The sequence below is a fragment of the Lethenteron reissneri genome, chromosome 1 (assembly GCF_015708825.2).
Source record: "Lethenteron reissneri isolate LAM-NWPU_2019-01 chromosome 1, ASM1570882v1, whole genome shotgun sequence".
Taxonomy (NCBI): Eukaryota; Metazoa; Chordata; class Hyperoartia; order Petromyzontiformes; family Petromyzontidae; genus Lethenteron; species Lethenteron reissneri.
Window position 1 is genome coordinate 2,444,967 of NC_083779.1, and position 13,308 is coordinate 2,458,274.

Genomic DNA, 13,308 nt, shown 5'->3' on the forward strand with positions numbered 1-13,308 from the left:
CCTAATACATTAATCGCGTTATCAAATTCGCGTTATGAAATCCACACGGCGTGATAGCGGAACTTACTGCAGTTGAGTTGTTGAGGAAAATCCTTCCCCCGAAACAGCTAGTTTTTGGGTAGCCTCTGATTCGTGTGTGGAAATCTGAGCCGGAACCGGACTGCCAAGCTGCGAAATAATCTTCGCACGTGCTAAAAAAAAAAAACTCCGCGCTGATATGGTCGGCAAAACCTACTGGCCGCGACCGTGCGCAGGGAGAACCACAGCGAGATCGAACGGCGGCGGCGCAACAAGATGACGGCGTACATCACGGAGCTGTCCGACATGGTCCCCACGTGCAGTGCGCTGGCGCGCAAGCCCGACAAGCTGACCATCCTGCGCATGGCCGTGTCGCACATGAAGTCGCTGCGCGGCACGGGCAACACGCCCACAGAGGGCGCCTACAAACCGTCCTTCCTCACGGACCAGGTGTGCCAGAGGGCTGTGTGTGGCGCCATGCCCTGACCCCTACCCCCCATCGCTACCCAATACCCCGACCCTCATCACTACCCCAACCTCTATCACGACCCCCATCACTACCCCATACCCCTATCACTACCCTGGACCCCTATCACTACCTCAACCCCTATCACTACCCCATACCCCCATCACTACCCTGGACCCCTATCACTACCTCCAACCCCTATCACTACCCCATACCCCCATCACTACCCTGGACCCCTATCACTACCTCCAACCGCTATCACTACCCTTATCACTACCCTGCACCCCTATCACTGCCCCCAACCCCTATCACTACCCCCAACCCCTATCACTACCCCATCACTACCCCATACCCCTACTCCCATCACTAGCCCAACCCCTATCACTACCCCAACTTGTCCTTAACCTCTCCCGCCTGTTCTCCTAACTGTGACCATAACCACACCGCCACTTGCAAGAACAACAACAACGTTTCTTATGAAAAAAAACAACAACAACCCCACACTTTATTATCTCAACCACCGTCATCTTACGTACAATTGTACAATTTGCTGTAAAGCGCCTTGGAATTAGGTGGTGCTATATAAATCTTGATAAGATAATTGTATAAGGCAAATGTAATGTCGCCTAAATTTGACGGTATAAACCGTAAGAGAAAACTGACGTTCGTGGTTGTTTGAACCCAAATGGGTAACACAAGTTAATACAAATTATACTGCTCTACAATTTGAACAATCAGTAACGTGTTAACTTTCACTCGTATACTTCTTCTTTAACTTCATACAGAGCTCTCACAACACAGGCACTGCCCTCTCCAGGCTTAACTGCACTCCCATCTGCCATTTCACCCCTTTGTATCTGCTTTTCAACTCCCTTGATTGCCTTAACTCGCCTCAACTGTCTCAATTGCCTGGACCGTCTTAATGGCTTTAACCGACAGCTTCGTGGCTGTCCGTCGATCCCACTCCCATGTCCCAGCAACGAGCTCTGCGCGTGCGTGACCTCTCCCCCCCCCACCCCGCCCCTTCCAGGAGCTAAAGCACCTGATTCTGGAGGCGGCTGACGGCTTCCTGTTTGTGGCGGCGTGCGAGACGGGCCGCGTGGTCTACGTCTCGGACTCGCTCACGCCCGTGCTCAACCAGCCGCAGTCCGAGTGGTTCGGCAGGACGCTCTACGAGCTGGTTCACCCCGACGACGGGGACAAGCTGCGCGAGCAGCTCAGCACCTCGGAGAGCGCCATGGCCGGTCGGCACACGCACGCACACCTGCACACGCACGCACACCTGCACATGCACGCACGCACGCCTGCACATGCACGCACGCACGCCTGCACATGCACGCACGCACGCCTGCACATGCACGCACGCACGCCTGCACATGCACGCACGCACACCTGCACATGCATGCACGCACACCTGCGCACGCACGCACACCTGCACATGCATGCACACCTGCACATGCATGCACGCACGCCTGCACATGCACGCACGCACACCTGCACATGCACGCACACCTGCACATGCACGCACGCGCATCTGCACATGCACGCACGCACACCTGCACATGCACGCACACCTGCACATGCACGCACGCACGTCCGCACCCACGCACACATGCACGCACATTCGCATGCACGCATGCGGACATGCACGTCCACACGCAAGCACATCCATGCACGCACACCTGCACGCACGCACACCTGCACACACGCACACCTGCACGCACACCTGCACGCACGCACACCTACACGCACGCACACCTGCACACACGCACGCCTGCACACACACACCTGCACGCACACCTGCACGCACGCATGCACGCACGCAACCCTAATGCGCAGATAGACCTACACAATATAAAGATTTCCCCAGACAGCCTTGAAAGAATGTTTGGGCAAGTGCTGATAGCAACTAGCACCCATGAAGGCCGACACGGCACACGAGGAGGTAAGGTGGCCAGCACCACTCCCGGCCGAGCTTTGATGGCGTCGGGGGGACCCACACAGTGTGAGTCGCCCCCCCCCCCCCATGGGACGGCCCTGGCGATGAATCACCATCAGGCACCAGCACCATCAGCTCTGTCACCAACACCAAAGATCATCCATATAGCCTGAACAGGCTGTTGGAGACACTGCTGTGAGAGAGCACCTTGGAAGGCCGGCACGCCACACAAAGGTGTGGGTGGCCAGCACCACGCCTGGCCACCTTTGTGTCCCCAGTGGCGATGTTTACTACACACCGCACCAGGTTCTCATTTGAGGCTGACTCAATTTAGGGGAGGCCCAGGTCCGGTTAAGATAATCGTCACTGGTGTTGGCCGTGAACGGGAATCGAACTTGGGTGGGCGGGTTCGTAGCGCAGCGTAGCGTATTCCAGACGGCCGCAGAAGCACATCTGGAAGGAGGCGATGCAGTGGCCACCTTTTTTCAGTGGTTAACCAAAAGTCGCTGTTGCGAGGACTACCAGAGTTTGCGTGATGGTTTATGCTCCTTGGCGATATCAGCAAGGTGTTGGTGGTTCATTTGTGGCAAGCACTTTGTGTGTAATCAGTGCGACCTCATAATGTGCTCGTTCGGCAACAGCTAGACAGATAAACACAGCAACACCGGTACATCTGCACAGCTACACGCACAGAGACACACACGGCTCTGACCCTTCCACTTTGTGCTGCGTTGTACCGTACCCGAGTTGTCTCGTACGTTAGTGGGGTGCGGTGGGTTGAATGGGTCTGTGGTGCTTGTGTTGCTGGTGCTCAGGACGTATACTGGACCTGAAGACGGGCACCGTGAAGAAGGACGGGCAGCAGTCGTCCATGCGCATGTGCATGGGCTCACGGCGATCCTTCATCTGCCGCATGCGGTGAGGCTTGGCGGCAACGACATTACAAAGACGAAGGTTCCCCCGTGTAGCCTTAACAGACTGTTGGGGCAAGTGCCGTTTATCGAGTAGCACATGCGAAGGCCAACACTGTGCGGGAGGGGGTGACGCGGCTAACACCACGCACGGACATTGAGACACCGGGTTCATAGCACCACTACACTACCGCTCCCAACACAACAGCCACTGCGTCATTGGCTCGCACATGGGTATAGACACGTGCACACATGCACAGGGAAACACAACAACAACAACCGCCATTCGCCACGCTTGTGCCAGGCTATGCGCACGTTAAGACCACGTGATGTGTCGAACGCCCGCTGGCAGATCACAGAACAGACCCAGGTGCCATGGGTTGACTGACTGAGATGACTGGCAAATGCACCATCTGTGCCCCCTACTGTATCAAATTAGGGGGCACAGATGGTGCAATTATCACAAAACCACGTGAAAAATATCCAGGGGCACATAAGCATGTAAACACATGCATATTGTATATCGACAAAGATCCCCCGTATAGCCTTAACAGACTGTAGGGGCAAGTGCTGTTAGCGAGCACCTATGAAGGCCAGAACGGTACACGAGGGGGTGGGTGGCCAGCACCACGCCCGACCGCCTTTGTCTCCCCAGTGGCGATGTTTACACACCGTACCAGGTACTCATTTGAGCCTGACTCGATCTGTTCAGATAATCGTCACTGGTGTTGGCCGTGAGCGGGAATCAAACCCGGGTCGCCGGGTTCATAGCGCAGCGTAGCGCTAACCGCTACACTATACACACACACAGACATCACACAAGCGTTACACCGCCAAGATCCCAATTCTAGATTTGAAGCTTTCGTGACTGCAGGGATTCATACTTTTAGGTTATAAAGATCCCAATTGCTGACAGAAACTGAGCAAAAGACTGCTAAAAAGGATGTACATTGTACGCACTGGCCACGTGTTTTAGAGGGCATCGATTTTCCAGTATCCTTAGAGCGCAGTACAAAGCTGGCAGCTTGCGAGCTTTCTGACCCGCCCCTCCTGGACATCTGCGAGAAACAGGTTTGTAGCTCATCGAATTTCTCCAGGTTAAGATTCAGATTTTGGCACGTGGACGTGTGGACGTGTTCGCACGCTCCTTGCTCGTGTAGACCAAGGTGGGGTTGCCAGGTTTTTGACCCGATGAGCCACGTACCCAAATGTTCATGTGACCAAGAGCCGCAAGACGCGCGTGGGGAGGTCACGGGGTCGGTTAGTGCCCACCGGTTGGCTGTGAGGTTTTGATTTTAGAAATATATCTGCAGGAGCACCTTGGGAGTGCTCATGTGTGAGTCCGCTGCGAAGGGTGAGTGTCCCGGGTCGCTCCCAATTCCGCAGATTTATTTTTCTCTTTAAAAAAAAATTAGTTCCATGGAAAAGTCAGGAATCTTCTGCGTCTCTTCTTTCTTTCAAAAAGTATTATAGAAACAAAGATTCAGGTACACAACACAGGATATGAAAGGGGGTTGACACCAGCACAAACACATTATAGATTACAGTGCAATGGAAACTAAACTGCACGTTTCAATAAACTCTACAACCCTGGTGTCTTCCAAAGCTCTGATACCCCTGCAGAGGGAGCTGGTAGGAACGTTGGGTTGCTCGGTCAATGGCCAGGGTCAACGGCGGCGTGGTGTATTCCGCAAATATGCCCGACGGTGAGGGCGGGCACAAGCCGCGTGAGTAGGTTAAACGTTGAGTTTTATAAGGGCACCACGGGGTGACCAGCCCCTCCCCACCCAGCCCCTCCCCACCCCTTTCTCCCCACCCAGCCCCTCCCTCCCCACCCAGCCCCTCCCCACCCAGCCCCTCCCCACCCCTTTCTCCCCACCCAGCCCTTCCCTCCCCACCCAGCCCCTCCCCACCCTTCCTACCCAGCCCCTCCCCACTCTCCCCTCCCCACCCAGTCCCTCCCCACCCAGCCCCTCCCCACCCTCCCCACCCACCCCCTCCCCACCCTCCCCTCCCCACCCAGCCCCTCCCCACCCTCCCCTCCCCACCCAGCCCCTCCCTCCCCACCCAGCCCCTCCCCACCCTTCCCACCCAGCCCCTCCCCACCCTCCCCTCCCCACCCAGCCCCTCCCCACCCTCCCCACCCAGCCCCTCCTCACCCTCCCCACCCAGCCCCTCCCCACCCTCCCCACCCAGCCCCTCCACACCCTCCCCACCCAGCCCCACCTTCCCCACCCAGCCCCTCCCCACCCAGCCCCTCCCCACCCAGCCCCTCCCCACCCTCCCCACCCAGCCACTCCCCACCCTCCCCTCTCCACCCAGCCCCACCCCTCCCATTTTTGGATGGAACCAAGTGGTTCCTAACAGTATGAATGCTCTTAGAAATCAATGCCCACGGGAGGAGAGGCAGTGAGGGGATCTGCTGCGTCTCTTTGTGAAGCCGCGCTTGACCCCCCCCCCCCCCCCACATGCGGCTCATGAGCCGCAAGTTCTCGCAGACTCGTGGCGCGGACGCTTTCAACACTCGACTGTTTTTGTTGGTTTGTCGTGGCAGGTGCGGCACAACTCCGGTCGACCCCCTCTCCATGAACCGGCTCAGCCACCTTCGCTTCAGGTGAGTGAGCCGCGACGCTGCCCAGCGCTAGCGCGGGTGCCATCCGTTGTAAATATAACATCTCCCTAGCCACCGTGTAGCGCCAGGATGTTAATTACCTCGCTTGGTATGCAGGAGGTCGTGGCTTCGATCCTGACCCTGACGCCTGCTGCTGTGTATTTGGAGTTTGTGTGTCTCTCTCTCTTTCTCATCATCATCACGGTGGCTAGGACGTCGATCCTGACCCTGACGCCTGCTGCTGTGTATTTGGAGTTTGTGGTGTCTCTCTCTCATCATCATCATCACGGTGGCTAGGAGATGTTAACTACCTCGCTTGGTATGCAGGAGGTCATTGCTTCGATCCTGACCCTGACGCCTGCTGCTGTGTATTTGGAGTTTGTGGTGTCTCTCTCTCTCATCATCATCATCACGGTGGCTCGGAGATGTGAACTACCTCGCTTGGTATGCAGGAGGTCATTGCTTCGATCCTGACCCTGACGCCTGCTGCTGTGTATTTGGAGTTTGTGGTGTTCTCTCTCTCTCATCATCATCATCACGGTGGCTAGGATTAACTACCTTGCTTGGTATGCAGGAGGTCATTGCTTCGATCCTGACCCTGACGCCTGCTGCTGTGTATTTGGAGTTTGTGGTGTCTCTCTCTCATCATCATCATCACGGTGGCTAGGAGATGTTAACTACCTCGCTTGGTATGCAGGAGGTCATTGCTTCGATCCTGACCCTGACGCCTGCTGCTGTGTATTTGGAGTTTGTGGTGTCTCTCTCTCTCATCATCATCATCACGGTGGCTCGGAGATGTGAACTACCTCGCTTGGTATGCAGGAGGTCATTGCTTCGATCCTGACCCTGACGCCTGCTGCTGTGTATTTGGAGTTTGTGGTGTCTCTCTCTCTCATCATCATCATCACGGTGGCTTGGAGATGTTAACTACCTTGCTTGGTATGCAGGACAAACGCATGTCGGGAGGCATTACGTGCCCGCGCTTCTTTCTTGCTATCAATACGAGCTGTTGATTGTCCCCCGCTCCCCAACTTGTTTTTGTGGTTGGCCGTTTCTTTTTCGCTCGGACCGACAGCAGCAAAATCGTCCTTCGCGTGTCGATGAACTGTGCCGGTGTTTGCTCGCAGGAACGGTCTGGGCCCCGTCAAGGACGGGGAGCCGCAGTACGCCGTGGTGCACTGCACAGGATACATCAAGGCTTGGCCGCCCGCCGGTGCGTTCTCCAACAACACCCTGCCCCGTCACCCCGCCCTTTAACACAAACATAGCCTGTACGGGCAACCCTCGATTGGCGACCGGGGATGCCTTCTTCAAAAAACCCCGCGTAAAAACGACATTTCTTCCATCGAAATGGCTATTCTCCGTTGATGTTACCCGATAATATTGCATCGTTTTTCACGGTACTAAAAATTAGAACAATTATTAGTTTAAGACGTTGACCGTGGGCCCCCCCCCTGTGTGTTTGGCTCCCCATAGGCAGCTCAGTGGCCTCCAACCTTGGGGCTTTTTCAGGTGAGCGGAGCGGCACGCATCTCGCGTCAGACTTTCCGTGCGGCTTGTGTGCAAACGATCGATTAGGGCTCAGGTTAATGGATCACCCTGCCCCCCACCTCCCGCCACCCCCCCCACTCCGCCGCCCTCGCCTTGCTAAGATTGATTGGTCGCGATTCCGAGTAATGATTCTACTCGAAGCTTTGCGCGTTACCTCGGTCCGCACTCTCTGACATGCATGCGTCTGTAAATTCCGGGAGGGGGGTGGGGGAGTGGTGGTGCTGTGGTTCGCGTACCAAGCTGTAACATCAGTGGAGATGATCTGATCCCGGTCCTGGAGCAGCTGCCATGGCTTGACAGAGCCTTCAATGAGTACCTGGCACGCTGTGTGAGCATCAGTGCCGGGGAGACGGCAGCTAGGCGTGGTGCTGGCTACGCGACTTCTCCCCCCCTCCTCCCACCACATGGTCCGAGCCGACCTTAATACGTGCTCGCTAACAGCACTTGACCCAAAAGTCCGTACAGCTACCCGGGTGACCTTTGTATTTGACCGACGCGGTTCCTGTAGTGCAACGTTTTGACTGACGCTGCGTCCTTCCCCCCGCCCTCCCCACGCGCTGCCAGGGATGGCCATCCCGGACGAGGAGGCGGAGGCTGGACAGGGCAGCAAGTTCTGTCTCGTGGCCATCGGCAGGCTACAGGTACGACACCAACACCAGGGTAGGCGGATTGAAACACTGTCTCTCTCATCACCACGGTGGCTAGGAAATGTTAACTACCTCGCCTGGTGTACAGGAGGGGCGTGGGTTCGATCCCGACCCCTGACGCCTGCTGCTGAATAATTGGAGTTTGCCTGTCTCTCTCTCATCATCATCACGGTGGCCATGAAATGTTAACTACCTCGCCTGGTGTACAGGGGGGGCGTGGGTTCGATCCCGACCCCTGACGCCTGCTGCTGTATAATTGGAGTTTGCCTGTCTCTCTCTCATCATCATCACGGTGGCGAGGAAATGTTAACTACCTCGCCTGGTGTACAGGAGGGGCGTGGGTTCGATCCCGACCCCTGACACCTGTTATTTATTTGGAGTTTGCGTGTTCTTTCTCTCTCTCCGTGGTCGTTTGGATTTTCCTCAGGGTCCTCCGGTTTTCCCTCCACATTTTGAATAAAATATATATATATTTAGATTCCTATGACTATTTCCTCTTGAATTTTGCTCTCCCGCTCCTCCCGAAGTACTTTTTCACTTCTGTTTGCACTTTTAACGTATTTATATCTACATTTTGCGACGAGCGGCGGATGAACAATCGTCAGGGATGCAGGACCCTCCCCCCAAAGGAGATGTCACAAAATCTTGGCTTGGTGCCGTTGAGCGTCACGCGTGACCCGCGGTTGCTCGTGGGCTCGTGCGTTTGCAGGTGACCAGTTCCCCCAATTGCTCGGACATGACGGGCATCTCCGTCCCGACGGAGTTCATCTCGCGGCACAACATGGATGGGGTCTTCACCTTCGTCGACCACAGATGCGTCAGCGTCCTCGGATTTCAGCCGCAGGTGTGCCGAGCGAATGTCCTCCGCTTGTCCTCTGCTTGTCCCCTGCTTGCCCTCTGCGTGTCCTCACGTGTCCTCGTATCTTCCCCGTGTCCTCCGCGTGTCCTCCGTGTGCGCGCAGGAGCTTCTTGGGAAGGACCCTGTTGAGTTCTGTCACGTCGAGGACCAGAACCACGTGCGTGACAGCTTCCAGCAGGTGCGGCGACCAGCGATCAGACACCGTGGCACACAGGCCTGCCCCGCTTAGCCCCGCTAGCCCCACTAGCCCCGCTAGCCCCGGGTGGGGGGGAGAAGGATGAGATTGTGCACATTCAAAGGTGCCAAGTTTGTTTTGCTAACCAAGGGCGAACCCAAGAGACCCGGATATAATTTAATTCGCAAGAGTGACCTCTGCGGGCATTAGTCTGCCAGCAGGGAGCAGTAGCGCAGGGTGACCGCAGCTGTGGTGCAAGGTGACAGGGGCTGTGGTGCAGGGTGACAGGAGCTGTGGTGCAGGGTGACAGGAGCTGTGGTGCAGGGTGACAGGAGCTGTGGTGCAGGGTGACAGGGGCTGTGGTGCAGGGTGACAGGGGCTGTGGTGCAGGGTGACAGGAGCTGTGGTGCAGGGTGACAGGAGCTGTGGTGCAGGGTGACAGGGGCTGTGGTGCAGGGTGACAGGAGCTGTGGTGCAGGGTGACAGGAGCTGTGGTGCAGGGTGACAGGAGCTGTGGTGCAGGGTGACAGGAGCTGTGGTGCAGGGTGACAGGAGCTGTGGTGCAGGGTGACAGGAGCTGTGGTGCAGGGTGACAGGAGCTGTGGTGCAGGGTGACAGGAGCTGTGGTGCAGGGTGACAGGGGCTGTGGTGCAGGGTGACAGGGGCTGTGGTGCAGGGTGACAGGAGCTGTGGTGCAGGGTGACAGGAGCTGTGGTGCAGGGTGACAGGAGCTGTGGTGCAGGGTGACAGGAGCTGTGGTGCAGGGTGACAGGAGCTGTGGTGCAGGGTGACAGGGGCTGTGGTGCAGGGTGACAGGAGCTGTGGTGCAGGGTGACAGGGGCTGTGGTGCAGGGTGACAGGGGCTGTGGTGCAGGGTGACAGGGGCTGTGGTGCAGGGTGACAGGAGCTGTGGTGCAGGGTGACAGGAGCTGTGGTGCAGGGTGACAGGAGCTGTGGTGCAGGGTGACAGGAGCTGTGGTGCAGGGTGACAGGAGCTGTGGTGCAGTGTGACAGGAGCTGTAGTGCAGGGTGACAGTGGCTGTAGTACAGGGTGACAGTGGCTGTAGTACAGAGTTACTATGATGATGCTGATGGTGATGTTAATTAATAATAGCCGCAATCTTTTGCAATGCCTTTTTTCATTTTGCCAACTCCCCTGCTACGTGCGCGCGAACTCAGGTGCTCAAGCTGAAGGGGCAGGTGCTGTCGGTGATGTTCCGATTCCACAGCAAGAGCGGCGAGTGGATCTGGCTGCGAACCAGCAGCTTCACCTTCCAGAACCCCTTCTCCGACGACGTGGAGTACATCGTGTGCACCAACACCAACGTCAAGTGAGAGCCGCGCGTGATCGCGTCCCGAGCCAGCCCAAAAGTGCGCTCGCGTTGAGTCCCGAGTCTCCCGTCGTGCGCGGTGCCGCCCTCCGTACGGCCGTACGTGTGTGCGTACGTACGTATGTAGACTAGCCGTAGTCTCAAGCCGCACCTTACCATAATAATAAAAAGGGGGCCTGTCCTGGCCCATCACCCCCCACCCCTCAAACCAGTATATATACGGGGTAATATCTCTTGGAATCTCTCATTTACTTGATACAGCAAGCGTGCTGTGACGGTTCCACCTGAAGACGGAAGCTTGTGTTGCCTCCTGAAACGTCGTGATTTTTATTTTACTTTTATTAATTTAAATTTTTTACCTACGTGACTTTACCGAAAAAACCTAAGAATACGTACGTACATACGTTGAACTTCTTTCGCACACCGTACGTAATCGGAGGCGCGGGGGGACGGGACGGCAAGCGAAACGCACAAAGCAGTTCTAAAGAAATTCGTTTTCTAAACGATTTCAAAGTGCGTAGCTCCAGCGGCTTCTTAATATCAAAATGAAGAAACCCATCGAGAGCCAGACAGCTCCACTCCTATAGACCCACAGAGACCCACACTCATACGTACGCATGTTGAACTTCTATCGCGCACCGTATGTAGCCAACTACGCTTATTCGGAGGTTCGGGGGAAGGACAACAAACTAAACACGAAAAACAGTTCTCAAGAAATTCGTTTTCTAGACGATTTAAAAGAGCATAGCTCCAGTAGCTCATCCCCGTGGTTCATCGGCGTCCACGAGATTAACATTTTTTGTTCATCTTGTCGATGCAATACAAAAACGGAACGTCGATAATTACCGGAGCCTCCTCTCTGTCTGCGACCGTCCGACGATGTGTGGCCTGTCTTGCTTGACAAACCGCTCTTGTTCGTGTGTGTTTATGTGTGTGTGCGTGACGCACCAGGCAGCTGCAGCTGCAGCAGCAACACCAGCAGCCGCAAGCAGAGCTGGGCGCTCCGACGGCCAGAGCGAGCATCGCTCACTACGAAACGACGCAGGTGTGCGGCGGTGGCGTTGGTTGGCATCAGAGGTCGCAAACGGGTTTTGATTCCTTACCCGTGCCCGGCCGCACCAGGGTCGCAAATGGGTACCCGTTCCCTACCCGTACCCGTAGCCTACCCGAAATGAGTGGCAAACGGTTACTCACCAGTGACTCACTGGCCTACCCGTACCCGTACCCGGCCGCACCAGGGTCGCAAACGGCTACCCGTACCCGTACCCGGCTGGGTACGGGTAGCCGGCTATCGTGTAGGGTATGGGTATCGGGTTCCCGGTTGCGACCTCTGGTTGGCGTTGGTCGCCGCTTGCTGTTGCAGAGGTTTCACGATTGGAATCCCGGGCAGTATTAACCGCCCTGGTTAATACTGCCGTGTGTAGGGTTCCTGACCAGTCGTTCGTTGCACGGCAAAGTCCGCGTGATCGTTTCCGTGTCTGACAGATTGGAAAAATGATTTTCAATTATGAACCCAATTTTTATTATTATTAAAAGTTAGAAAGACTCGTGGCAGGCTTATGTTGAGCTTTGCTGCAGTTTGAGAACTTGTAAGTCATCTCGATTCGTAATGGGTTGGTGGACAGAGCACAAGAAATACGATAGCACAGCTACGGGAAACTGATATCTCGATAACCGACGCGTGGTAAGTGATCGGCATCACGTGGACAAAAAACAATAACGCAGCAGCCGTCACCTGCCAGGCTGTGAGGTGGGCAGCGATCCACCAACCATACCTTCACGTCTCTTCGATGTGAAAGCGTCATGGTACTCAAATTGGGGGCGCTGAAGTAGAAACTAATCGAAGTTAAAAATGTGTGCCCGGTGTCAATCAAATTCTACAAATCTGGACATCTATACCGTTATAACACAGCGGGGCAGGGGGTAAGGGAAGTGCGTTTTATAATCCGGAAAAATGCGGTAATATAACACGTAGGCTTTCGCGACGGTTATTATCCATAGTAAAAAAAAGAATGTGGGTTGGATCGCGTAAATGTGAACGTGTCGTTAACCCAGCAAAAACGTGGTACTCATTTGTAAATGTTGTGGGTTTACTCTCCAACGCACCGGCGTGCTGAACCAGTAACTAATTGGTCACGTTTCGTTTGGGTTGGCCGGTTTAACGACACATTTACATTTAGGCGATTTCACCCAACAAAACCCCCTTTACTATGAGTTAGTTTAGTCTCCTGCCCCCCCCCCTCCGCCCACCACTTGTTTGGCTCCGAGCCGACGCCGCCGCTCGTGCGTGTCCGCCCCCCTCTCGCCGCCCGCGCAGATGCCGCTGCAGGCCGTGCCGACCGGCCCGGTGTGTGCCGAGCCGCACGGGGCCAAGCGCGTCGTGGAGAAGACGGAGCCGGTGTTCGGTGGGACTGAGCGCAGCCCACGCTTCACCGAGGTGTACCAGGGCCTGCAGCAAGGTGGTGGCCCCCACGCGCCCCGAACCCCCGACCCCCCTCTCGTTCGCGTCCCCGGGGTCGTTTCGTTTCCTGGTCGGACCCTGAAACGAACTGCGAAATGTGTGTGTGCGCGTCGCTCTTGCGGCGGCGACAACTCGGCCGTAAAACCGGTGCCCTGGCGAGTTACGGGGGGAGGCGAGAGGTTTACATCGGTTGTGTTGTAGGACGGGTGATGAAACGATTGGCCCAGCGCGTTACGTGGGACAGGGAGGGTTTACGGGGGCCGCGTAGCACGGCGGATGCGACGGTAGCGAGCACGTGATTTAGGGAGGGTTTCCAGGTGCCGCGTAGAGCGGCTGGTA

The 13,308-nt window shown here is 56.1% G+C and overlaps 1 protein-coding gene across 1 annotated transcript in view; it reads left to right on the forward strand.

Annotated features, from left to right (window-relative positions):
* LOC133345974 (aryl hydrocarbon receptor nuclear translocator 2-like) overlaps positions 1–13,308 on the forward strand; it is a 33,002-nt gene that overhangs the window by 14,757 nt on the left and 4,937 nt on the right. The window contains 12 exon segments of the mRNA XM_061557199.1: positions 255–468; positions 1,515–1,728; positions 3,239–3,341; positions 5,889–5,948; positions 7,073–7,158; positions 7,422–7,457; positions 8,061–8,137; positions 8,853–8,987; positions 9,106–9,180; positions 10,357–10,508; positions 11,460–11,553; positions 12,826–12,967. Of these exon segments, the coding sequence (XP_061413183.1) occupies positions 255–468; positions 1,515–1,728; positions 3,239–3,341; positions 5,889–5,948; positions 7,073–7,158; positions 7,422–7,457; positions 8,061–8,137; positions 8,853–8,987; positions 9,106–9,180; positions 10,357–10,508; positions 11,460–11,553; positions 12,826–12,967 (1,388 nt within the window).